The sequence below is a fragment of the Leptidea sinapis genome, chromosome 13 (assembly GCF_905404315.1).
Source record: "Leptidea sinapis chromosome 13, ilLepSina1.1, whole genome shotgun sequence".
NCBI lineage: Eukaryota > Metazoa > Arthropoda > Insecta > Lepidoptera > Pieridae > Leptidea > Leptidea sinapis.
In genome coordinates this window covers 15,017,969-15,045,718 of record NC_066277.1, presented here as the reverse complement: position 1 = coordinate 15,045,718, position 27,750 = coordinate 15,017,969, and the positions used below count along the sequence as shown (strand labels likewise).

The following is a 27,750-nucleotide window of genomic DNA, read 5'->3' as shown; positions in this document are numbered from 1 at the left end:
TTTTATGCCTTTTAGCAAATTGTATTAGTTGCCGCACTTTGTGACTACGCCTACGGCATCTAGTTGGAGCGCAGCGAAGACATTGATCTTTAAACTAAGTTCACATATTTTTTTTTATAAATATTGACACACATTTACACAAATTATCTTTTTAATTATCATTCTCGTGCCAGATTTTGGCGAGACAACACGTCCTGAGGATGCCTCGTGTAGAGGCGAAACACGTGTCGAATTGTTTTAAAAACAAATATTGGCGGAATTAACACTAAAGAAAACTTAAATCATTTGTACAAATCATCTTGCCCCAAACTAGGCATAGCCTGTACTATGGGTACCAGACAAATATATATTTAACACAATATACTTACTTAAACATACACAAATACTTATAAACATACATGACTCGGAAACAAACATTCATATTCATCATATAAATGTTTGCACCTACCGGGATTCGAACCCGGGACCTCCAGCTCAGTAGGCAGGGTCACTAACCACTGGGCTATAGGGGTCGTCGAATATTATATTTATTGCACTCTTATCATTATATAAATATTAATAATAATATATGAATAATATAATAACGAATTTGTAGTCTTACAGTTAGGTACAGTAGATGAAACTCTATTTAAAGAGAGTATAACAATTATATTACATTAATAATATTAGGGGCATGCGTCTTATAAAACTAATACTTAATAATAATTACTTAATTAAAACTTATTTTTTTAACTTTTCATTCAGAAATTCGTAGGCATTTAGAAAGGCTGTAGTAACATTGTTGTGAGAGATATAATATCTTACGGCTGTTCCCAATATTCAGTCTATCTCTTACTTGAGATAACTATCGTTGACTTTTCTGTCCCAATAAACTTATCGACGGTAATTCACCTTATCCGTACAGGCTGTTTGTTAAATGGGACGACGTATAGCTTAGCAGCGATAGAAGTTTGTATGAAAATTTCAATTCACACGTCCCAATATAAAGCGATAAGAATGACTTTTCGGGTGTACTGGGACTAATTACTGACAGTAGAAGGTAGTAATTTATCTCTATCCGTAGACAGTATATTGGGAACAGCCGTTAGAGTCTGGAATAGTGTAAATTTTATTAAACATTTTTTAGGAAATCGAAACTGAATTAAAATCTTATTTTTTATCTTTTAAGCCCTTATCCGAAATAATGTGGAATTTGCGCCCTTGTTTTTGCCAATTGTGACTCTTAAATTTAAATATTATAATATTGGATTTTTATTTATGACAGAAATTGTCCAGACGAGCAGGACGTCCAGCTGACAGTCATTGATACGCCCTGCCCATTACAATCCAGTGCCGCTCAGGTTTCTTGATAGCCCAAGAATTCTGAGCGGCACTACAACTGCGCTCGTCTTCTTGAGACATAAGATTTTAAGTCTCATTTGCCCAGTAATTTCACTAGCTACGGCGCCCTTCAGAACGAAACACAATAATGCTTACACATTACCGCTTCACGGCAGAAATAAGCGCCGTTGTGGTACCCATAATCTAGCCGGCATCCTGTGCAAAGGAGCCTCCTACTGGTATATGTTTATTGAAACTCAATTAACTAATTCGTAACTTTTAAAAACCTAAAGCTACGCTATTTCTGTTTCCTTCCAAGAAAAGCCTCTTGTATCTGTTCCTTCGTCAAGCCTTTTGTTTCTGGCACCATGAATAAAGCAAGAAGGATATCGAGGACAGAAAAGCCAGCGAAGATGTAGAAAGAACCGTGGATGCCCAGGTATTTGACCATCAAGGGAAAGACTCCGAGGATGAAAAAGTTGAGAAGCCACACCCACTCCATGAGAATCATTGAGGCCAAACTTTGAACCTGAAACAAATATATTTATTACTCAGATGAAATTATTTTACCCTTGCTTCCTTTGAACAAACTATCAGCTAGTGAAATTACTGGGATTACTGGAATGAGACTAACATCTTATGTCTCAAGGTGACGAGCGCAATTAGAGCACCGCTCAGAGTTTTTCAAAACTCCTGAGCGGCACAGCATTGTAATAGACATGTCGTATCAATTACCATCAGCTGAGTGTCCTGCTCGCATTATCCCTTATTTAAATAAAAAAAATATTCTTGAGTATCAAAGCTGCGTATTTATTTACCACCAAGCAGTATAATTTTATTTATTAAACCAGACTGGGTTTAAGCAGATTACATGATGTAAACTTACAAATAAGTCAATTAGTAAGTGCTAATACTAATAATTACGACATTTTCACATTTGACGAGGGCAATTTTAGTGCCACTCGGAATTTTTGGGTTTTTCAAGAATCCTGAGCGGCACTGCATTGTAATGGGTAAGGCATATCAATTTCCATCAGCTGAACGTCCTGCTCGTCTCGTCCCTTATCTCTTTCCTAATATGCAAATACTGAGGTTGAGCAGGTTATCAATTATAAATTAGATAATGTAGATGGAGCCACAGCCTAAGAGTTGAACAAGATATACGGATCATGCAGTGTATGGACGGCTGGCTTAGTTCGTAAAAGCGCTGGGCCTTAATTCCGCCTCTAAAGCGCTACGCTGTATACACTTATTATTTTCAAAATATGTATATGTTTTAAATAATAACTAATTACCTTCGCGCACCTTACCAACTTTATGGTTTATGATTTTCCTTCATAGGTTTTTTTGAATATTCTGGCTTAGAACGGTTATTATACCTAATTTTATCGCCTAGTTATTTGATGGAGCAAAATTTCAATTTCAGTGATCTTTACATAATTATTGTTTAACAAAGACGCGTAGATAACATAGCAACCGGGTGAGACTAGCGTGCGGAAGAGACTAGCCTGAAAAAAATGGTATCTAAGATACCATTTTTTTCAGGTTTCGTTTCTACAACAATAGTCCTTTTAACTGAAGATTATGACAAAACAGCTGTTTAACCAGATTCCTGCCGCCGAAGTCCACCTTCGCACGACACGCCACAAGTTAGGATATCATCCCCACCATCTGAATGTTTGGCGGTTCTCCACAGTGCGGTTTTCAAGGAGCTTTTTTCCTCGTACTACAAAGCTGTGGAATGAGCTTCCTTGTGCGGTGTTTCCGGGTCGATACGACATGGGTACCTTTAAAAAAAGCGCATACACCTTCCTTAAAAGCCGCCAACGCTCTTGTGATTCCTCTGGTGTTGCAAGAGAATATAGGCGGCGGTGATCACTTAAGACCAGGTGACCCGTACGCTCGTTTGTCCTCCTATTCCATAAAAAAAACAGCGTAAAACACATCTGATGCTAAGCGATGTTCATCGCTCACTTTCTTCTGCAAGACCAGAGGATTCCCAAGAGCACTTAGAAAGGTGTCCACGCTTAGATTCCGTCCGGAATATCATTATAGTTATTCCTGTTTGTAATTTTAATAAAAAAGATACTACCTCTGACACAAATACTTCAGCTAGGAGGAGGTATGGTACACTTCCCGCTCCAAACATGAAGAAGAAACAGAATGCCAGGATGAAGCATGCTGTAAGCCACGCGGGTGCTACGTTGGTCTGCATCAGGAATCCCATTGTAACCAGGCATATGCAAACGCCGATAGCTGATCCCAACAGTAATGGCTGAAAAGAGATTTTGGTTTCATTTTTACAAAGGACATTGTGCTTACATACATAATCTGAGTTTTTTTTAGTTCCTAGTTTATAGGAAGAAGATTGATAAATGCTTTGGAATTTTATTATCATTTTATTACTATCATTTCGGAAAATATAGGCTTTTATAAAAGGCGAAAAATTTAAACGTTTTGAAGGGAAACCAGAGTCGAACGATGTGGTCGCTAACTAAGGGCCTTATGAGGAAGCTCATTGTCGCTCAGCGGACAATGGAGAGGGCTCTGCTCGGAGTTTCCCTACGAGATCGAATCCGAAATCAAGAGATCCGTACGAGAACCAAAGTCACTGTCGTAGCTCAAATTATTGTGAAACTGAAGTGGTAGTGGGCAGGGCACATAGCTCGACGAACAGATGGCCGTTGGGGCAGTAAGGTCCTCGAATGGTGACCACGTACCGGTAGACGTAGTGATAGTATGACACCACAAGATGGACCGACGATCTGATAGAGATCGCTAGAATAGGTTGGATGAGAGCGCCGCAGGACCGATCGTCACGGCGATCTTCGGGGAGGCCTTTGTCTAGCAGTGGACGTCTTCCGGCTGAAATGATGAGCTTTTATAAGCGAAACTAGCAGAAACGACCTAGGGTTTCAAACTTAGCCTAACATTATATTGTAGCCGCGTGTGCTTTTACAAAGTGGCAGTGCGAACCAAAGAGTTTCTGCTCACACGACAGTTGAAAAGTAGCACAAGTGAGATTTGTTATTTTGCGTATACGTTTACGTGCTGTCCGTTGATTAAACCTAGCAGCTGGTATAATCCCAATTACTGATTGTGATATTTGCGGCAATGAATTTTGTTGAGCATTAATATTACAGAGATTTGTTAAAGTGCACAAACACATTATGAGAGATGATTCATGATTTCTTTCAGATGGATGAGTGGCCTTTGTATCGCGGCTGTAAGGGAATTTTCAAAAGTAACCACGTACAAGCAAACTGTGAAACGAGCTCCTTACGATATGTTTCTAGGTCTATACGTCATACAATTGTATGTTGAAATTATTGGATTTTCTGTGATTCCTCTATTGTTGCTTAATGGTATGGGCTACGAAAATTGCTTCCCATCAGGTGACTATACAAATCAAATACACGTTTGTCCTCCTCTTGGATAGAAAAAGGGAAGAAGAGGTCAAATATATACGCACGATACCAGAGGCTGGTTTGCTTGACAAAGGTTAACCGTTGTTGGATATACTAAAGACATAAAGGCGATGGATTGACCAGCTTAAAGGCGAGGAACCTTCCCAAAATTTAATAATATGGCGAGGAGTACGAAGGATAGGAATCACTGGCAAACATGCAACCCTCCATGATAATTATTGATGATGGACATGACCAAAAAGTAAAAGATAAAATGTATAAGTGATAAATAATAATTAAATAATCAAAATTTCCTATTTTATCTTCTACATACCCGTCTACCGAACTTGTCTGAGAAGAGCACACTGCACATGCTGCCACACATGAGGACCACAGCAAACATGACTGAACACACGTGCGACGAAAGACCTGGTGCTGCTTGGGAGAAGATGTCCTTGGCGTATACTTGCACAGGAACAATCCCCATCATCACCTAACATAAGAACAGATCTAGCATAAAATACTAGCTCACAGAATACTTACAACGGATCGAGGATTTATGTGTATCCCGGATGCATACATCATGATTACAGAACGACACATTTAAATAAATATTATAATACAATTATAAAAAAGTATGTACTAGTATAACTTAAGGCTGCATAACTCCTCAAGTCGTGTTCTGATGGTCTGTTACGATTATCTTGAAATTTTGTTAGTGTTAGTTAGTTTTGCGTGCGTGTCGTGTGCGTGTGCGTGTGGTGTCGCACCAGAATAGCACCACCCCATCTCCTCCCGTGGGTGTCGTAAGAGGCGACTTAGGGATTCAAAGAACGGAGGATGGGCAGCAGCATCCTCCCGAGAACCACCAATACCCACTACGATCGCCAACCCGCCTGCCAATCGTGGCGATTACGGCAGAAAAACAACCCAAATATGAAAAAGGACACTGAAAGGCCCCGGTCCCCAGTCCCCGGCAGCCCCGCGCGTGGTGGCCACGGTAGCGGTAGCAGGTGCTAACAATCCCCGGGTTCGGAATCGCTACGCAGACCATTGGCCCTGGCAACATACAGTGTCAATACACTGCGGACCGACGAGAAGTTGGAGGAACTGGTGGAAGTTTTAAGCAGAATACGATGGGATGTCATGGAGTTATCTGAGGTCTGAAGACAGGGTGAGGGAAATTTGGTTATGGATTTCGGAACGCCCGAGGCCAGATGCTGGCTGACTTTACGGAGAAGGAGGATCTCAATATGATGAACTCCTTCTTCATGAAGCCAAAACAACGCAAATGGACTTGGATCAGCCCCGATGGTGCACCCAAAAATGAGATTGACTTCATCATGTCGACAAAAGACATATATTCAATGATGTCTCTGTGATAAACTCAGTGAAAACTGGGAGTGATCACTGCATAGTAAGAGGCACATTGAATATAAATCCAAAACTGGAGCGGTCTCGACTGGTGAAGTCTACGCTCGGGCCTGCACCCATCTAGATTCAAAACCCGGAAAACTTTCAACTCAAATTGCAAAACCGCTTCGAATGCCTCGGTGAATGTGTTGACGTGGACGAGTTTAATAACAGGTTAGTGGCAGAAGTTCAAACGGCAGGGTCTAAGCTCTTTAAGACCAGCCATTCAAAAAGAACCGGAAAAATCTCAGACTCTACCCTCAAATTGATGGATGTAAGACGCCAAATGGCCCTTCAGTCGCTGGACGATGCGTCCCAGTATAGGCAGCTAAATAGACAAATCTCCAAGTCATTGACACGCGATATACGCCGCCATAACACAGATTTTGTGAAGGCGGCCATAGCGCGTAACAAAGGGTCCAAAGTATTCGCACGACATTTGTCTATTGGGCAGAGCCAACTGACGAGGCTAAAGGCGACGGCAGGGTCATTTCGTCTAAGCCCGAACTATTGAGAGAGGTCGAGAAGTTCTACGGACACACGACTGCACGGGCACCTGTTACAAACAAGGCTGAAGACCCAAGAGGCAAGCTAACCCGACACTATACCGAAGATATCCCAGACATCAGCCTGTACGAGTTTAGTATGGCCCTAAATCAGCTTAAAAACAACAAGGCGCCGGGTGATGATAGAATTACAGCCGAGCTTCTGAGAGCTGGTGGTACTCCTGTGATGAAGAGTCTCCAGAAGCTATTCAATTTCGTTATCCTCGAGGCAAAATGCCACAAGCATGGCACAGAGGTATAGTGGCGCTATTCTTCAAAAAGGGCGATACGCGAAAACGCTTTTGAAGAACTATAGGCCCGTATAACTTCTGAGCCATGTATATAAGCTGTTCTCTAGGGTTATAACGAATCGTGTCGTGCGCAGGTTTGACGACTTCCAGCCTCCCGAAAAAGCCGGATTCCGTAAAGGCTTTAGTACCATAGACCACATACATACGCTGCGGCAGGTTTTACAGAAGACGGAGGAGTATAACCAGCCACTATGCTTGGCGTTCGTGGACTATGAGAAAGCCTTTGATTTGATCGAGATCTGGGCGGTGCTTCAGTCTCTTCAGAGGTGCCACATTGATTATCGATGTATCGAAGCGTTGAAGTGTTTGTATGATAACTCCACCATGTCAGTCCGTCTCCAGGATAAGCTCTCGAAGCCTATCTGACTGCAGTGGGGAGTCAGACAAGGCGATGTTATATCGCCGAAGCTGTTCACCGCTGCATTGGAGGATATCTGTAAGCTTCTGGACTGGAACGGGCTGGGCATCAACATCAACGGCGAATACATCACTCACCTTCGATTCGCAGACGATATCGTAATCATGGCAGAGACCATGGAGGACTTAAGCCATATGCTCGATGGCCTCAACACAACTTCCCAAGGAGTAGGTCTCAAAATGAACATGGATTCTTATCGAAGATCATGTCTAATGCCCATGTCACACCTACTCCCGTAACAGTTGGGAACTGTACTCTCGAAATTGTTGACGAGTACGTCTACCTTGGATAAATAATCCAGTTGGGCAGGTCCAATTTCGGGAAAGAGGATACTCGTCGAATCCAACTCGGATGGGCAGCGTTCGGGAAGCTCCGTAAAATCTTCTCGTCCAAAATACCACAGTGTCTGAAGACGAAGGTTTTTATCCAATGTGTGTTGCCAGTGATGACATACGGAACACAGACGTGGTCGCTAACTATGGGCCTTATGAGGAAGCTCGCTTAGTTGCTCAGCGGGCAATGGAGAGGGCTATGCTCGGAGTTACCCTGCGAGATCGAATTAGAAATGAGGAGATCCGTAGTAAATGATTGCGAAACTGAAGTGGCAGTGGGCAGGGCACATAGCTCGGCGGACAGATGGCCGTTGGGGCAGTAAGTTCCTCCAATGACGACCACGTAGCGGAAGGCGTAGTGTTGGTAGGCCCCCCACAAGATGGACCGACGATCTGGTCAAGATCGCCGTAGTAGGATGGATGAGGGCAGCGCAGTACCGATCGTCATGGTGATATTTGGGGGAGGCCTTTGTCCAGCAGTGGACGTCTTCCGGCTGAAATGATGATGATGATGATAGTTAGTTTTGTTGGTACTGACATGATCCAGATACTGTAAGTATTTTGGAACATGTGCACAAGAAAATGCGACAGTAGCTACCTACTGTCGCATTTTCTTTCTTGATATTTAGTGGCACTGCCGAAAGAATTCTGAGGAGACCATAACAAGTAGAAATCTGAAGGTGCAAAACCAGGGCTATATGGTGGATGCCAAACTCTCTTAATTTTTGCCGAGTGGCTAAAGATGCATGTGGTCTAGGATTATCATGATGAAAGAACACACCCTTTCTATTGGTCCAATTCACCTACTTTCTTTCAACTTCCTCTCATCATTTGCCGGCAATAGAGATCCAAATCTGCGGCATCTGTTGCATTTTTCCTTTTTTCTTATAAAATTTTAAAATTTATCAAATTTCTTCATTAAATGTACTTATTTGGATAGTAAGACGAATGAAAAATAGCTGGATACAATATTTTATTCATTTTTATTAATGTAGCCTTTTTATTTCATCAATCAAATTGATAACAGAAAAATATTGTCATAATCTGCGAAAATATCGTGCTATGACAAGCTTCGTGCGCGAAGCACCACAAATACGAAACCTACAAACTTATCACCTTTTGTAAGATCATAGGTATTACAGCACCGCCTTTTTATATCGCCAAGCAATATTCTGTAAACTGTGTTTGTTTTTCACTTTTTAGAACACAAGTTAGTTTACTAAAACATCAGATTATGTCTCTAGGTGATGCGATGCATACACTAGAAAAGTCGGTTATAATTTTGCTTTTTCAAGAATCTGAGGGGACCTGAATGTAGGCAAGGAATATCACTATCATGTAAGCATCTTCCTGGCCCTCATCTTATATAATGATAATATACAATGCGAGAAATTTCATTTAAATTCTTGAAATTTTTTTTTAAGTTACTAACCTGTGTAGATATAGTAAGTCCAACAACTATAAAGGCTCGTCGTGATGATGGTGAAACAACTGAAACAAAAAGGCGTATTCTATATTCAAACTCAGACATTTAAAAATATAACGTTCCTTGTCCACCACTTCGTTCGTTTGCTTTAAAAATGATATACGTGTTTGATTTTAAGAGTATGTAGTGTGCGTGCTAATTTCAGTCCCATCATGTCTGTGGCATTTCACAACCGTGCGTTTCGCAATAAATATTTTGACCGGCAAAGCCAATTGGCGGAATCACTTGCTGGCTGCAGTATTTCAGAACCAATAAGAACTAGGCACCTTCAAGGTTAGAACATTCTCCCACTTTAAAGGCTGACAACGCATCCCTTGAGATCTGGTATTGCGGATGTTCAAGTTAGGTTTCACAAGAGTCTGTTGCCCGTTTGCACATAAAAACACATAAAAAACCAAAACTTCATCATCATCATCATCAGCCGGAAGACATCCTGGACAAAGGCCTGTCCCAAAGATTTCAAAAAACTTAATTATAAATAATTTTCGCAAACCAACACTATCTACTTCAATTTAACACAATTTTGCATTAAATATCCTAATATTCTTTCTGTTTGCTTGGCTAAGCCTTCGAAACCATTGCCCACGTTAGATTGCACAACAATATGTAAAAATCAACTTTACCATCTTTCTTTTAAGTTCTTATTTATTTACTCACAACTACATATTTTACACATACCTATTACTTAGATCTATGTGCAAACGTAGTTCTACCGTGTACTGCAATCGTCAATTGTTGTTAATGATTAGAAAAAAAAATAAAAATGATATTGTGCAGTATTTTAACAATTTATGTTTCTAATAACAGCGAACTTTGCAAGTAGGGCTCTTAGCGTGCCACATACTGTACCAGTGTGCATATTGACAAAGCCCAGGTGTAATTCATTATTTACAACTTCAATAGCTTCACAGTAACAGCTTCTACAACAAAGTAAAGCGTTTTTGTGTGTAAGCAATTGTGGCTATGTAATATTACTCTAGGCTCATATCTTCCTCTACTCCGGCTCGGCTGGCTTTATTATGGCTTGAACTTGTTTTTTTATCATTCATTATCACGAAAGTATCATGAAGCTTGGTTTTTTTATCATTAATTATCACGAAAGTATCATATTGTGACCATTCAATTATTTTATCAAAGTCAAACGTTATCTATTGCATCTCTTGGATTATCCCCGTAGGCAAGCACACAGGTCGGCCGCGACTTGGAATAGCTCAAACTTTATAACTAATTTTTATACACTAATTACATAGATTATGAAGTGTAATGGCCCGATAACCGAGCCCTGTCCTGTGCTTTCGCACACAGATATCTAAATAAATATACACACAGTCAGTGTCTGTGTTGTGACGTGAGGTAGTTTTTGCACCACACTAGCGAATTACCGCGTATACCACTGTTTTATAGGAAGTGTAGTAATGTGTAATACTGTAAGGTGTCAATTGCCCCGCTAAAGTCTAAAAATTTTACATGACTTTTTTTGTCAAGTTTGTATAATTTGTCCATGAATGCACTGAGTTGTTATTGGTCTGTAACTTTTATAAGCCATTTTCAAAGAATGGTCTAACTGTACCAATTTGTGTTACTTATAATATAAATAATATAATAAACTATTCCGGTGACCTATGTGAATTTGATATGGAAGCACTGTCTAGCCCCTGGCACGTTCCTGTTACGTCTGGGGCACAGACCTGATGTGTATAGGTACATACCTTTACTCTATCGAAATGTTTGTTATAATAATTTATAACAATATTTTATTGTTTTAAATTATTGGTGTGTTTTTTTTTCAATTTTGTGGTTTTATTGTTAAACTTACGAGTTGTAAAAAATCTTAATGCATCATCATGCATGTTCATGCATCGATCAAATATGTCTGTGGGTAACACTGAAAATGTTAAAAACAGGCCACTTCGAAACATTGCTTATGAAAACTTTTTTTAAATTTGTATTTTAGAACTCTTTGGTAACCTCATGTAGTATCTTGCATTCATTTGTCATTTGTTTTTGTGAATTGGCGGCAAATTTAAAACACTAGTTACACGTGAAAATGAACCTAACTCGAGAAAATTTTCGGTCAATGATTTATTATGACTTTCGTTGTGGGCTTACTCAACAACAAAGCTATGATAGGCTGCGATTAGCATTTCTTAATGGAGTCCCATCTCGTGCCACTATTTACAATTGGTTTAACGAGTTTAAGCGTGGACGTAGCAATCTCAATGATGATCCGCGTGATGGACGTCCTTTAACAGCGACTACTGAAGTAAACATCAGTGCTGTGCGACGCATGATAGAGGAAGATAAGAGAGTCACCTATCAGCAGATACGGGCAAGCCTTGGCATTGGTATGAGCCAAGTTCAAAAAATATTATACGAACATTTAGGCGTCAGGAAGCTTTGTACCAGATTGATTCCCCATACTTTAACCGACGACCAGAAACACCTTCAATGGACTGGTGTCGCCAAATGAATGTTAGATAAGTTCAACGGCGGTGACTCAAATACTGTAATTGACATCGTCGCAGGTGATGAAAGCTGGATATATTGCTACGCACCCGAAACCAAACGTCAATCAGCTCAGTGGGTGTTTCCTTTCGAGGACCGGCCAACTAAGGTAAACAAAGTAAGAAGTCAACGAAAAAAGATGATTGCCTCATTCTTTGGTTGGAAAGGTCATTTCGCGACAGTTGTGCTAGAAGATGGAAGGACAGTTACTGTAGGCTGTTATGTCAATCGCTCTTTGCCTGTTGTCTTGGAAAAAATTCGACAGCAGCGCCCTCGAAGCAGGATCCGCCTTCACCACGACAATGCTTGAGCGCACTCCGTAAAACTGACTGTTGAATATTTGACTATGGCAGGTATCCAGATAATGAGTCATCCGCCATACAGTCCTGACCTGGTGCCCTGCAACTTTTATTTATTCCCAAGAACTAAAGATAAAATTCGAGGTATTCGCTTAACGAGCCCTGAAGGTGCGGTGAAAGCGTACGAAAATGCCATAGAAGAGACCCCTAAAGAAGAATGGGTCCACTACTTTTCTCAGTGGTTCCATCAAATGCGACGATGTGTAGAGAGGAACGGAGATTACTTCGAAAAACAATAGAAGTATTGGCAACTTTTTACATTAAGCCGTTTTCAATTTTCTAAACATTTTTAGTGTTACCTAGGTACTAGGTAAAGGTAACCCGGCAATATATTTTGTCTTGTTAGTTAGTTATATTAGAAGTATTAAAAAACCACAGCCGATCTCCGGACGATGATGCTCCTTTAAATAAGATAAAAGTCACACTTCAAGAATAGAAAAATGTTTGATGTTTTCCTTTTTTCGAATAATATAAATATTTTCATCACTATACTACTATAATTGAGAAGTCTTTAATCGTATATATTTCTATTAATTTTAATGAAGTCGCCAATATATCATGAAACCATTCTTGACGGGTTCTATGCAAGGGGTCTGAGTCAATTTTTATTTATAGATGTTTATCAGGTTGATGTAGGTAGTTGCAATTGTAAATTTTTTTAGAATCTTAATACGTCTAGGTTTGTTTTATGTCGATGGTTTGGTGCGTATAAGTTAAACCCGTGAAATTTTTACAAAAATCCAAATTAATGGTTAAATTGTCACGTGAATGATAATATATACTTGGGAAAGGTTGTAATAAACGTTTTCATAAAAAATTCGCAGTGCCTCAATAATGTCATGTCGGTGATAACCAATCATGAACTATGCTGTGTTGTATTGTTTAGATGGCAGTTAAAAAATAAAAAATAAAACACAGCGCTACAGATACCGAAACATCTAATACTACCTAACGGTTGAGATTTTTATATCACAAATATACTTACACAACAGCTTGTATGAAGGCAGCGGCTTTTTATCTTCACATATTTTATCTCCATTACTTTCCTCCAATTTTTCCTTTTCTGCCTTTTCAGCGTCAAGTTCTGTAAAATGAAAAATAAAAAACTCGATGATACAATACTAGTCTAATAATATTAATTATATATTACTTAAACTACTTTGATGACGATAAAGCAATAATTTATCCAATTAGTATGAAATCCATTTATTCTGCCTTTATTCGCAAGTAGTAGCAAGTAAGTAATTCTTACTTATTATCAGATAAAATAAATTCTTTTGAATAACTAGCTGACCCGACAGACGTTGTTCTGTACTTAATAAATAAAATACTGTTTTTTATAAATTTGTCAATAATAGGTATTTCAAAACATCAAGAATTATTTATATTCCAAGATCCCACCACTCGATTCTGCAGGTTCGCGTTTCTTAGATTAAACTAGTTTTAAATGAACTTTTTAAATATATAAAAAAAAAAGTGGCAGCTAGTACCTGTAATTATTTTTAGTATAATAAATTTTCTGATGTAAATTGCTGCACCCACACGTTTTATTTTAGTAAATTGTACGTTATTGTAAAAGAAAAAAAATATGGTTACCAGCTGGCGGTAAGCCGCTACAAAGGTGTAAACAGGTACATTTTTGTTGATAAATTGTAGTCATCTGTTTTTTTTTTATAATTTTAATACAAAATTAAAGTTTTATATTTTCTACTTACGATAAACCATGTAAACTATTTTATTGTTAAATATTTATAGTCATCTGTTTTTTTTAATTTTAATACAAAAGATGAAGTTGTATTAAAATTAAAAAAAAAAACAGCTTACTTGAGAGTGCATTGTTTATCTTGTTATCAATATCTGCACGTCAATTCACTTTAAGAATAAGTGAAGTATCATCAGCAAACAATACAATCTAATGGCTGTCATCTACCACTAAAGGTAAATCACTAATATACATAAGAAACAAGAAATAAAATAGATTTAGGGCTGTATTTTTTACTTCATAATGCTTTAATTTTACGAGAAAAGTTTCATGGTGGATGCAGTGAAAAGCTTTGGACAAATCACAAAAACTACCTAATGTATCCTGTGACTCTACCCAGGTGTCATAGATGTGTTCAATGAGCCTTATAGCTGCATTAATTGTTGATAACCCCCAGGTGAAACCAAATTGATTATTGTTCACAAATTTACAACAATGCATTTGTAGCTTCTGAAGCAAGTTTTACTAAAAACAGGCAGTACTGAAATAGACCTAAAATTAGCAGGGTCAAGAGAACTGCCCGATAAAATAAACTTTGCTGTATTTCATGAGGTCAGGAACACACGCTCATCTATCCATTCGTTAAATATTATTGCTAATTCAGGTGCTTGCTATTATGTCAAGACGTATGTTTTTTTACAATATCAATCGAATGGCCCCATAGGTCCATTTTATTTTGCAGGTTAATTGATTTGAAGATTTTTAGTATATTATCGCAACCATTAATATAATATTTAAATTTCAAATCAATGAAACATACTGGTACGTGTAATTTAAGCATATCCTGTGCTGCTTTTGGGGAACAGTTCTTTGGTCGTAATAATTGTGATTTCAGAGAAGAATTTATCAAATTGGTTTGCAATTTCTATTTCCAAATTTATAACGCGATTATTAATATTTAAACATATGTAAGCATTATGGCAACTTGACCTACCAGTTTCATCATTAATTATATTACAAATTGCTTTTACTTTATTCTTACCTACTGTTTTTAATTTTATCTGCAATGAAGCGTGCCTTCGCTTCATAACAAACTACTTTATATATTCTGAGTATTTTTTTACATATATTCTGATTTCTTCACTATTATTGTAATGTTTCTCATAATTTATTTATTTAATAAATTATATGTGTAATAAAATTTATTATTTTATTATGATAAAAAAATTTAAGCATTTACAACTTTTGTGGACACCCATTGTTGTCCAATCATTAAAACAATGTTTGTTGTTTACTGTAAGCGTTATTGGAGTAAAAATTCGGTATAATTCCTTACAGAAGGGTTTGAAGAATAGGTTAAAGTGAAAATTAGCACTTTAACCTGTGTAAAGTGTAAAAATGCTATGGTATTTACCAAATTATTTTTGAACTTTTCAAGACGGCTGTATAAAGTAGTAGAAGTAACTGGTATATTCGTCACCTTGTTCGGTCTGACATTATCCAATCTTATATTTACTTTTATAAGTTGCCCACTACAGTCGGACTGAAGATTATTAATTATAAGTTTACTTGTAATAACAACATTTGTAAAAATGTTTTATAAACAGGTTGCTGTACTAAAAGTAAATCTAGTAAGTAGGTCCCGAAACACATTGAACAAATTAAAACTTTGAAATAAATTTTTAAGGTTAGTACAATGGACAGAAGGTTCAAGTAAATTTATATTGAAATCTCCACATAGATTAATTGACTTGTTGGTTACGCTAAATTTTGATTGTACCACTTTTGTTCTTTGTTAAAATTGTTATAATGATGCAATGGGAGGGGGGAGGGGCCTTAAAAAAGTATATTGCTCTAGTTCGATACAAGCTTTTTCAATTAGTTGTCAAATAGATAATTCTTACATTTTAACCTATTATTAATAATAATTAGGGAACCTCCAAGCATTGCCCTACTTAAAGCAGAAAAATAACAAGAACGTTGTTGACGTTATAGATCGTTGAATAAACTGATATTGTTAAAATAATTTAATTGTAAAAAATAAAGTAAGTAAAAGTAAGCATTGGCACATCATAACATATTATTTTCTTTATAAACTTTCACAAAGATAAACGTACCTTGTACTATTAATAACGAAGTACGACGATATTTGTACAATAATTATAGAAACAGTTATCTTAAACAATTAAACCATGTCGAGACGACTCTTGCACAGGTCGAGGAATGAGGTGAAATGAACCTTGCTGTGTTTGACCCCCGTAGACACGAAGTTTCCGCGTTAACCATAAACGAAATAACATGGTTTTTAACACCACTCTTCGTCACCACTCCTCTGTTTGTCGAAAGCTCGAGCATTGGCTATATCGCGTTAATATGCAGGGCAAACAAAAAGTCTTCTAAGAAACTGGGTCTCGTCAATAGACTTATCTTGAATTTTGTATTACTAATAACTATCTTAGGATTCGAAAAGAGGATATCTATTCGGAAGTTAGGGAGATAAAATCTGGAGTGCCTCAAGGTAATGTATTAGGTCCGGTTTTGTAGTTACTATAGACAAATGACAATCCTTGAAATAAAATATAACGCTATTACAATCTTTGCTGATGATACTGCTCTAATGGGCGTGGGTAGTAACCGTAAAGATGCAGCAGAGAATAATTTTAACTTACCAGACGTAGGCACTAATTCCGCTGGTTGCAGCCTATGTTTTAACCTGGACAGCTCTTCAAGTACAATTTTAGAGTCTGGCGATTCACCTCTATAATGTGCTATCGACATACATGCCTCCTGTAACGAACAAATAGTGTATTTATAATATAGACACAAATTATCTTGCCCCAAACTAGGCATAGCCTGTACTATGGGTACAAGACAACGATATATTTAATACAATATACTTACTTAAACATACATAAATACATATAAACATCCATAACTCGGAAACAAACATCCATATTCATCATATAAATGAATTGAAATTGAAACAACTATCGTGCGGACTGTTTTCTAGAACACACCATTCCATATCGAATATCAACATTAATCAGAAAAGAATACTGTAAAGTTTAAAAAAAAATACGTTGCAAGCTTCCACACATAACAAAAAAGTCACAATGTAAGGGGATATTTACTTTTTTTTTATTAGTTTATTTGAAGTCGCTTTATAACAACAAAGATCATCACTTATATACATTGTTGTATAAAAAATTTAGCTGTAGTCGTTGATGCATATATACTTGTCTTAAGCTGAAAATTACAACTTAAATATTGCTTTTTTCATGCCAATACGGGATGGGACGATCAGGACGTTCAACTGATGATAATTGATACTGTCCTGCCCATTACAATGTAGTGTCGCTCAGAATTCTTGAAAAACCCTAAATCACTGAGCAGCACTACAATTGCGTTCGTCACCCTGAGACATAAGATGTTAAGTCTCATTTGCCCAGTAATTTCACTAGCTACGGCGCCCTTCAGATCGAAACACAGTAATGCTTACACATTACTGTTTCACGGCACAAAAAGGCGCCGTTGTGTTTCCCATAATCTAGCAGGCATTCTTTGCAAGAATCCTCCCACTGGTAAATTAATCACCTTAAAAAAATTGGTTATTACTGACCTCTTCTCTGTTCTTCTTGATCAAAAACACAGGACTCTCCCTGGAGGATAACAGGAGTCCGACATACATGATGCAAAACACCATATTCACCCATATGATTTGATGGTACGAAAGCAGCCAACCCAACATATAGGATATCATTGCTCCCACGCAGTAGAAAGCCATGGGTGCTAAAAAGTACATCATATCATCAATCATTGAGAGCAAAATTTAAAGAAAGAAACATGTTTTTTATATACATAGGCACATAAGTGAATTTTCTAGAAACTGTCATAACCATAATGTTAACACCAGAAACAAACAAGGCGAGATCGCTTGTGTATGGTATAAAATGTAACTATGCTATATTGGGACAAAGTAACTACTATAAATTTTTTTTACGATATTTTTTTAAGTAAAGTAAACACATTTTAACATATTTCAATATAAATAAACAATAACAACAGACAAGAAAGGATGCTTCAGGATCCTTATAAAATTTGAATGGACGCTATTACAAGTCGAGTTTATAATATCAACAAATACTATAATATACAGTATTAGCATATTATAATAATTATACTTGTCTTGGAAATATAGTCGAGCGGCCTTACAAATAAACTTGGTATAAAGTTATAACTCATGACAAACAAAGAAAATGCAAAATTACAATATCGTTGACAACACTGTCAATACAATGATGAATCTGAAGTTGATTCTTCCGAATGACAAGCTTCCTTGCAAATAAACGCGGGAAACGTTATACGTCCGAACAAACTATTCGTAAGCAAAATGTCTATTTGTAAACATTTTACATATTCTGTGTTTATGCTTAGTTATAACTTTATGCCAATTTTATTTGTAAGGCCATCTATGTATTTTAAGATTAGCAACCTACTAAATGTTAGGTAAAAATTTCTGCACACTTCACGTCGATGGGTGGATAAAAAGTGAAGTCGCTAAATAAATATATTATAAATAATTTTAATTTGCAATAACTTTACATCGCGTTTATTAATAACACAAATAAAGTGATGTGATGCGTTATTGCTTGTGTAAATTTGTCAATAATTAGTTATGATTTTATTATTGCATTATTTTCTTTATTTTTACATTTTTAAATTCGTAATATCTTTTGAATGGAATGTTTGATTTTAGTAATTTAAAAAGTATTTAAACGGTATTTAATAAAATATCATTTTATCGGATTAATACAGTGGTTATATAATATGTTTTGATTATTGTCGCCTTTTTTATCAACTTTTAAAACGTAAAGAAGTCGTTGGCTACAGTAGTTTGACATAATATGGTGTCGCGGACTTTTTTGTAAATATTGATACGTTCTATAATATTGTAGAACATTTCTTTATTCTATCATCGATAGTTCCCCCAGCGCACGCGTTATATTATTGCACTTTTATAAGGGATCCATATTTTTTTTGATAAACTTATAATATAGCCTATGTCACTCACTGAAGAGCAGCTTTCTAATCATGAAAGAACTTGAAATCAGTCCAGTAGTTTTTGTGTGAGACCATTACAAACATACATAATAATATAAAAAGACAAATGTTTCCACTTTGTAATTATTATAATATAATAATAGTTTAGTTAAACGCAGCTGTTGATACTAAGCATAAGATGGGCTAAAAACTTGTCCTTCAAACATTTTACACAAATAAAAATTATTATGTTTTGGATCATACACAAAAAATATTTTGAAATGGGTAAATTTTGGTTTTCTTATTATCATTACGTGCAATATCATTGCGTATCGAAATGCTAATTCGATCGGTATTTTTTTCATGTATGTACACCGATTACTTTGAGATTTATGATTTGATTTACGTAATTTTTTTTGGCCCAGTAGTTTTCATTTTATGATTTTTTATGAAAATTTTTGTTTACCTCGATGATATAATTGTTTTGTACGGCTTTTTAGGAGGCATTACAGTACGTAAGCTGTTTATGATATTTAGTTTTATTTTAGTTTAGGGCTTGGCACCTACTTAAAATCTATCAATAGGTCGCACATATAAATAATAGCATTTTATTAATATTAAAGATAAAGGTGTATTAAATTAAATTTTTAAGTATTTGATCCTTTCAGTTTTTAAAGTCGGTTTTTTTAAACGAAGTTTTTTTTATAGCTTTCTGTATTATTCCTGTCCATAAACATTAACTGGAACAGTATCTAAAACCAGTGGACTAGAGATAGGCATTTCAGTTTCTGCTACGCAATGTTGTAGCCGGTTACATTTTTCTACGCAACCTGTTACGATAACAGATATTTCTGAAACAGGTTTTGAATTGTAACCTCCTAAGCTACAAACTAATCGTTTTGCAGGTGGACGTCGTTTGCTCGAGTCGTTTTTGGAAATAACCAGTTTTTCTGAAGAAACAGTTTTTATTAATTACTAGCTGACCCGACAGACGTTGGCATAAATAAAATAATGTTTTTATATGAATTTGTCAATAATATATCATAACATCAAAAATTACTTCATAAAATATGCACCCTGCTGTCGTAATGAAATTATTTCACAGCAGAACTGTCAAACCGTGCGTCAATAAATTCTCTAATAGAGATTATGTATGGACACATCAAAGGATAAACAAATTTGTTGTTTTTATTTAATTTAGCAGCATTTTCCTATTTATTCACCTTTTAAACCTTCTCTGGACTTCCACAAATAATTCAAGTCCAAAATTAGCCAAATCGGTCCAGCCATTCTCGAGTTTTAGCGAGACTAACGAACAGCCACTAATTTTTTAATATATAGATTTCGTGGATTTTAGGTATTTTATAAATATAATTATCATAGTTTTCATAAATATTTATGGACTCAAACGCTCACTTCAATTAAGAACTATTATTTTTATACCCATCATAATATAGTATACCTTCAAATTTCAAAACTTTTACATTTTAACTCTAATCATTAAAACAATTACTGGCAAAGCTTCAACAAAACAAATTTACTAATAGGCTAGGTACACACTATTTATTATTCGTAATTTGAATTTTGGCAGTTTAAGCGGACGCGGTAAACTAGATAGAAACATGTTGTTATATCGTTCCTTGTTCAACGTATTAAAAAGAAATGAAACAGGAAGCTTTAACAAGCCAACATAGCAATATCAGTTAGCAACAGTACGCAACTGTCACCTGTTTTATCTCTCTCTCTCTTTACACGATGTCGCAGATAGATGTTACCTTTTACTAGTGGGAGGCTCCTTTGCGCAAGATGCCGGCTAGATCATTAGTACCACAACGGCGCATATTTCTGCCGCAGTAATGTGTAATCATTACTGTGGTTCGGTCTGAAGGGCGCCGTATCTAGTGCAATTACTGGGCAAATTAAATTTAACATCATATGTTTCAAAGTGTCGAGCGCAACTGTAGTGTCGCTCAGAGTTTTTGGATTTTTCAAGAATCCTGAGTAACACTGCATTGTAATGGGCAGGGCGTATCAATTACCATCAGCTGTACGTCCTACTCGTCTCGTCCCTTATTTTCATAAAAATATATGTCAGTTGTAACTTGTTATTCGCTACCTACATTTCTGAAATAACCTATTGCACGTTTTGTAGAAACACGTTTCTTGTTTATTTTTGGCGTAATCTGTTACTGTAACAGGTTTCTAAAAAACGGCCAATCTTTACCGTGGAGGAACTCCACGAATTCAAATTGAAATAGTTTTAATTAAAATACGAATCCTTGATCACCTGTTGATAATGCGGAAACGAAAACTGTCGTAACTTCAAAATTTTGATGTTATTGAAAGATAAAGTTGTGAATTTCTAGACATAAGGTTTAGCTATAACAAAATATATATACAAGTAACTATACGCTCAAAGATTTTAAAGTTATGTTTTAAGATGGACTTAGTAACATTCTCCCTAACCGGCACCCACACCCTACAAGTCGAAACGATATAATTAACAATCAAAATTGAATTAATGAATATAAAATAAAATGTTTGAATACAAACTTAAAATAAGGTTGTATGCAAACTTAAAAATTATTTATATTTGGAAAATCAATGCATTGTTTGAAATCTAAAACCTTCACGATTTGTGTCTTCATTGGTATGGAGATTTTCTCCGTTGTTAATAATTATTATTATTATCGCGAAAGACAGAATCAACTGAATCATCACTGGTCATGGCTTTCATTCAATTTCATGAAGTAGGGTTTATCAGCATCATCATCAGCTGGAAGATGTCCACTGCTGGACAAAGGTATCCCCCAAATATTTCCACAACGATCGGTCCTGCGCTACCTCATCCAACTTATTCCGGCGATCTTGACCAGATCGTCGGTCCATCTTGTGGGGAGCCTACTAACACTGCGTCTAATACATAATAATAATATAATTGTATACATAGTCAATGTAGTATGTTGCTAGGTTAGCTAATTACGTAATTACTTAAGACAGAAGGAGTCTTAGGTTGGGACTTAAGGCTGGGGACCGAGCCAACGGCCTTGAAGAATCGAGCGGAGCTAGGCAACCTCTCTCGCATAAGATCGCCATAGTTTTAATTCAGAATTAAGCATTTTTAATTTATTACAAACATAATACAATTTTATTTACAAAACTAACAAAACTATGGTATTGGTGTACAATCAATAAATTTTCGTACAATTTCTATCTAGATTGAATGATGAGCAACTGTAAAAGTTAAGGGTAGTTTGGTGAATTTTTTTCGCAGTGCCTATAAAAAATATAAATATAAAGAAAAATAATAACCAGTAAAGTAAAGTCTCAGATTGTGTAGATATATAAAATATAATCTTTATATAAACCGTCAAGCAATGGTTTCAATTATGCGCTATTTTGGCGATTTCTTGCCATAGTGGCCTTAATAAATTGACCGACTTGGTATTACATGGATCTCACAACTTTTTAGAATAAATGAAATGAATTGCGAAACTTGGTTTTTTTTTTTCAAATTATGTTTTCGATAGCATTAAAACTACGAGAAAATACACAAAACACTCCGTTCATAATTCTACTAAATAATACCTGATCCCAACACTCCTCGGATAGACTCCTCTGCTACTTCCGAAATGTATATTGGCGCATGAACTGATGCTGCACCAGCCGCTGCTCCAGCTATGAACCGTGCCACAAGGATAACTATACTCGATTTTGTCATTTCCACTAATACCCATGAAAGCTAAAAGGTAATAGAATCATTTTAAATTCCAAACAAAATATTCATTGCTTATATAGTATAAGGTATTAAATAACCTTATTTTATTGCTACATAAATTTTATTTGACTCAAGTTTGCGCGTTTACCACAAAAAACCCCATTTGCCGTATCGCCGCTCTCTGACAAACCTTTCCTTAAAGGCTCGTCTAGTATCGGAATACTGGGTCTCGAAATCTCGAACGATTGCCAATTCCGTGGCCATCTGTAGGGCAAAGCCAAATTGGCTTCAAAGAAGCTGGGCGTCATTAGAGCACGGCAATAATGAAGTATTGCCGGCTCACATTCTAGCGCTCTACAAAGAGCTGGTCCGGCCACACATGGAGTATTGCTGTCATCTCTGGTCTGGCGCACCCCAGTATCAGCTCGATCCATTTGACCGCGAACAACGCAGAGCAGCCCGAATCGTCGAGGACGCAGTGCTCTGTGAAAGGCTGGATCACTTGGCGTTGCGTACAGACGTCGCTTTATTGTGTGTCTTCTACCGCATTTATCACGGAGAGTGTTCCAAAGAGCTGTTTAACCTGATTCCTGCCGCCGAATTCCACCTTCGCACGACACACCACAAGTTAGGATATCATCCCCACCATGGGGATGTGTGGCGATCCTCAACAGTGTGGTTTTCAAGAGCTATATTCCACGTACTACAAAGCTGTGGAATATAGCTTCCTTGTGCGGTGTTTCCGGAACGAAATGACATGGGTACCTTCAAAACAAGCGGGTATACCTTCCTTTAAGGCTGGCAACGCTCCTATGATTCTTCTGGTTTTGCAAGAGAATGTGGGCGGCGCTGATCACTTAACACCAAGTGACTCATACGCTCGTATGTCCTCCTATTCTATAAAAAAAAATACCTAAGGATGTACTGTTCAAAGAACTATTTCATAAAACTGATGCAATTGAAATGTATAGTGATAGAAGTATATTGTAACTACATAATATGTGTCGAGCATGAAAACGCTATTGAACGTACAAAAGTTGAACCTTAACCCCCTTATTCATAATAGTCAGCTAACTTAAAGCATTGCTTATTCTCGTTCTGTCTTCTTCTATTGACCTAAGTTAGAATGAGAAAAATACTCCTTAGCGGCTGTTTTCAGTTAGCGGACCATTATGAATAAGGGGGTAAACGTTTAGTTTAGCTATAGTCTAGGAATCTCCTACAGTTCTTATTGGTAGCTTATTATTATTGTAATGGGCAGGAGTGATCTATAGCTTTTTTAATTATGAAAATAAGGGACAAGACGAGCAGGACATTCAGCTGATAGTTATTGATATGCCCTGCCCACTACAATGCGGTGCAGGATTCTTGAAAAACCCCAAAACTTCTGAATGGCACTACAACTGCGGTCGTCTCCTTGAGACATAAGATGTTAAGTCTCCTTTACCGTTGTAGTACTAATAATCTAGCCGGCATCCTGTGCAAAGAAGCCTTCCACTGGTAAAAATAGCTAAAAGACTACCTTGATATAATTGAAAATACACCATTTAATAAAATGACACTTACTAAATAAGGTATAGCAATGAACAATCCACCTTTCTGCCTCCCAAATACATCGATAATCGTACCAAGACACATGGTGCCAAGCATCGCTCCAAGGGCCGGTAAGCTTCCAACCATGGAAGCCTCGAAGCTAGTCATTGGAGCTGAAATCAGGGTGGTGTTCTCTGCTGTATACTCGCTGACCGAATATGATGGCCAAACGTTGAGCGAACCTGATATAAAATAGCCGAAGACACCTGAAGCGGAATTATTAGTTATATTCAATTTATATAAGAGTAACATTGTTCAGGAATATCTATTACTATGATAGGCCTAGTTCCTTTGGCGTTACATATTATGCTTCAAGCGTAAGGCTTAAGGTTCCGTAGCTAAATGGCAAAAAATGGAATCCTTATAGATTTGTCATGTCTGTCTGTCTGTCGGTCCGTATGTCATAGCCACTTTTTTCCGAAACTATAAGAAACGAACTGTTGAAACCTGGTGAGTAGATGTATTCTGTGAACCGCATTAAGATTTTCACACAAAAATAAAAGAAATGACAATAAATTTTGGGGGTTCCCCATACTAAGAACTGAAGCTCAAAATTTTTTAACATCAAACATGATATTGAGGTTTCTAATATAATTATTTTTCTTAACAGTACAGCTTGCGCGAGAGACACTTCCAAAGTGGTAAAATGTGTGCCCTCACCCGTAACTCCTAAAATAAGAGAATGATAATAAGAATAAAAATATATGATGTATTTTTTTAATACGTCATAAATCGTATTATCAATAACTTAATTGAAACAAAACACACTATTATTAAAACATCGATCAAAGTTACAACGAACTACAAGAACTGAATATTCTGCTAGTTGCAGCTACGGAATCCATCATGGGTGAGTTCGACTCGCACTTGGCAGCTTTTTTTAACTGTATACCAGGACTGTTTCCAAAACCTGATAGCTTTAACACTACAGTACTCGCGCGGCCTACTACCTAAATAGTAAACTAGGGTAACTCTTTTTGCAATAACTTAGCTTATCGCAGTTGAAACTAGACTATCTAGGTAAACCTCGTTAGGTATATTGTTGACAAACTCATCGTCCCACACAAACCCAGCATCAATAAATGCTCAAGTAATTTGGCTCCAAAAGCATGGGGCCTACTAATGTAGTCCGCGCGCGTATTGGTGTACCAAAGTCAGGTATGTAATTTCGTGTACACCCAATTTATAACGCTGTATAATATTTTCTGCTTATTAATATTCTAGTTTTGTGTATGTTCATTAAATTATTATAAATTTCAAAACGAATTTTTCTCGTTTTAGTATTTTTAGAGACTATTAAGTCCAACTACGTCATTATTATTTTTTTACCTCTAAGTCTTTTTTAGTTATATTATTCTGTGTGGTTTGTGTTTGTTATTAATAAAGTTTTCATTCATTCATTCATTCATTCATGGATGATTCACAATTGGAAATGTAACTGCATGAGGTTGTTACTGTAGATGAAGAAATAATTGATAATGAAGATGATAAATATCAACCATAAGAAGGCTTGCAGACTCTAGCCCATGTGTCAGATCACCGTGAATATGAAGAGCAAAACTTTACTTGAACAGATAATTCTAACAAAACATCAGCTTCAGATGACGTACCAATCTCGCAACTAACAAATAAAGGGTACGGTCGAGTGTATAGAATGAGGAATGCAAATAATCCGTTTACAACTATTTTTGACTAAAGTAGACACATTTTGGTAAGGTGTACATATATAAAACAATTTTCTCCGGACTAACTGACATAGAAAAAACCATAGCCTCTAGGAAGTGGAAGTGGGCGGGCCATATTTGTCGTAGATCCGATGGAAGATGGGTAAAAAATTGTTGGAGTGGGGACCACGAAAGGGGTTCAGGAATGTTGGGAGGCAGCCAGCAAGATGGACGGACGATTTGATGCGAGCGGCTGGGAAGGACTGGATGGGGAAAACTCTGGACCGCACAAAATGGTCTAAAATGGAAGAGACCTTTACTCAGCATTGGGTAGATCAAGTTTGAAGAAGAAGAAGATATAAAACAATACAGCTGAAATACCACAAGATTATCAAGACGTTTTGATTCCAAAGATATTACGAGTTGGTCTATGTGCACTCTGTTCGTGAGCCTGGTATTGGTTGGCAAAAATTTGATGTGAGACGTGCAATTAATTTATTTATCCCCATCACCAAACAGAAGTGGGCCCTGAATGCTTCGAATACTTATTAAGCTTTAAATGTTAAAAAACAAGCGACGATTTCAGAAGTGGCTCTGTTACATTTTCTCATATATTTTCTAAATTTGTTGTTTCTTAATAATTTCTTTACAATTTACCTTTTGAGTAAGTAGTAAAACTAAGAAAAATTAAAATATTTTCCATTCCATTTGTTGTTTCAATTTGACAATAAAAAATATACAAGTTATTTCCATTTTCTATCCACGCGTGAATTCAAGTAATGAAGAGGAGTGTGAGTACTGTAGTGTTAATAAAAAATGTATATATTACTTAAACATTTAAAAAAAAACTGTTTTCTATTGTGAAATATAGTGATTCCATAGGAAAGGTAAGGTAGCATTCTGTAACCATGTCGAAGTGAAACCAGTGTTTCACATTACCGACTAAGCCAGTCATTCAGTAGAGTGTTCAGAGATGCCGATTCTTCGGAGATGCACGCGCTTACCCCTTAACTCTAGCGTTTACCCAACAGGATGGCGTATGGTGCATACTGCATATGGACTTACAAACTTTTGTTAAAAGTCCATTGGACTATCAGATCATATTGGATCGTAAGCTATCTTGTCTCCTACCCCAACAAGCACAGCCGGTCTCTTTATAAGACGCCCCGCGACTGTTGTTGCGTAGTTATAGTTGCGGCCTTCTCGGTCCACGTCCTATGTCGCTGGAAAAACTTTTAAAGCTACTAGTATAGAGGAAGTTTTTAGTTGGGCATGGATGTCCATTACCAGTGGGGGTTCCAGTGCACAGGATGTCAGCTAGATTATGGGTACCACAACGGCGCCTACTTCTGCCGTGAAGCAGTATCTGTAAGCATTATTGTGTTTCGGTCTGAAGGACGCCGTATCTAGTGAAATTACTGGGCAAAGGAGACTTAACATCTTGTGTCTCAAGGAGACGAGCGCAATTATTGTAGTGCCGCTCAGAATTTTTGGGTTTTTCAAAATCCCGAGCGGCACTGCATTGTACTTGTCAGGGCGTATCAATTACCATCATCTGAACGTCCTGCTCATCTCGTCCCTTATTTTCATAAAAAGAAATCGGAGCCCTATGACCTCTAGAGAAATGGGCCCTGTTGCGCGGGTCTAAATACGTAAATATATTTTTTTTCTTCTCCAAAACAAAATGGACTAACAAAACTTAGCTGAACGAATGCTAAAGATATTTATTCATATCATTTAAATAATTATGGATTTCTACAAAATAACATAAGTTTTTGCACAAAATATGTCTTCATAGAGCTTAAAGGAATACGAATCCAATAGATACGTACATGCCAAAGTTGTTTGAAACTGCCTTATTTTCCCCATTTTCACGAGTGATTTCAGCACAATCGTTAAACAGTAAATTTGAAAATGAACTAACGATGGAGAGAGCG

The 27,750-nt window shown here is 36.8% G+C and overlaps 1 protein-coding gene across 1 annotated transcript; it reads right to left on the bottom strand.

Moving 5' to 3' along the window:
* Window positions 1–27,750, bottom strand: LOC126967642 (facilitated trehalose transporter Tret1-like). The gene is made up of 10 exons (XM_050812211.1): window positions 27,646–27,750; window positions 24,123–24,355; window positions 22,427–22,580; window positions 17,418–17,587; window positions 16,468–16,585; window positions 13,082–13,180; window positions 9,179–9,237; window positions 5,062–5,220; window positions 3,413–3,595; window positions 1–1,849 (listed from the first exon to the last, which is right to left on the bottom strand). Exons 1-10 carry the CDS (start codon window positions 27,680–27,682, stop codon window positions 1,619–1,621), a joined length of 1,443 nt encoding a protein of 480 aa, XP_050668168.1. The 5' UTR covers window positions 27,683–27,750; the 3' UTR covers window positions 1–1,618.

What these genes read in the sequence shown, in the direction of transcription:
- LOC126967642 (XM_050812211.1), bottom strand. Translation starts at nt 27,682, where the DNA reads ATGGGGAAAATAAGGCAGTTTCAAACAACTTTGGCAT. An exon ending in TCATTGCTATACCTTATTTA is followed by an intron (nt 22,581 to 24,122) that starts GTAAGTGTCATT and finishes ATTACCTTTTAG; the next exon opens with CTTTCATGGGTATTAGTGGA. An exon ending in TCAAGAAGAACAGAGAAGAG is followed by an intron (nt 16,586 to 17,417) that starts GTCAGTAATAAC and finishes TGTTCGTTACAG; the next exon opens with GAGGCATGTATGTCGATAGC.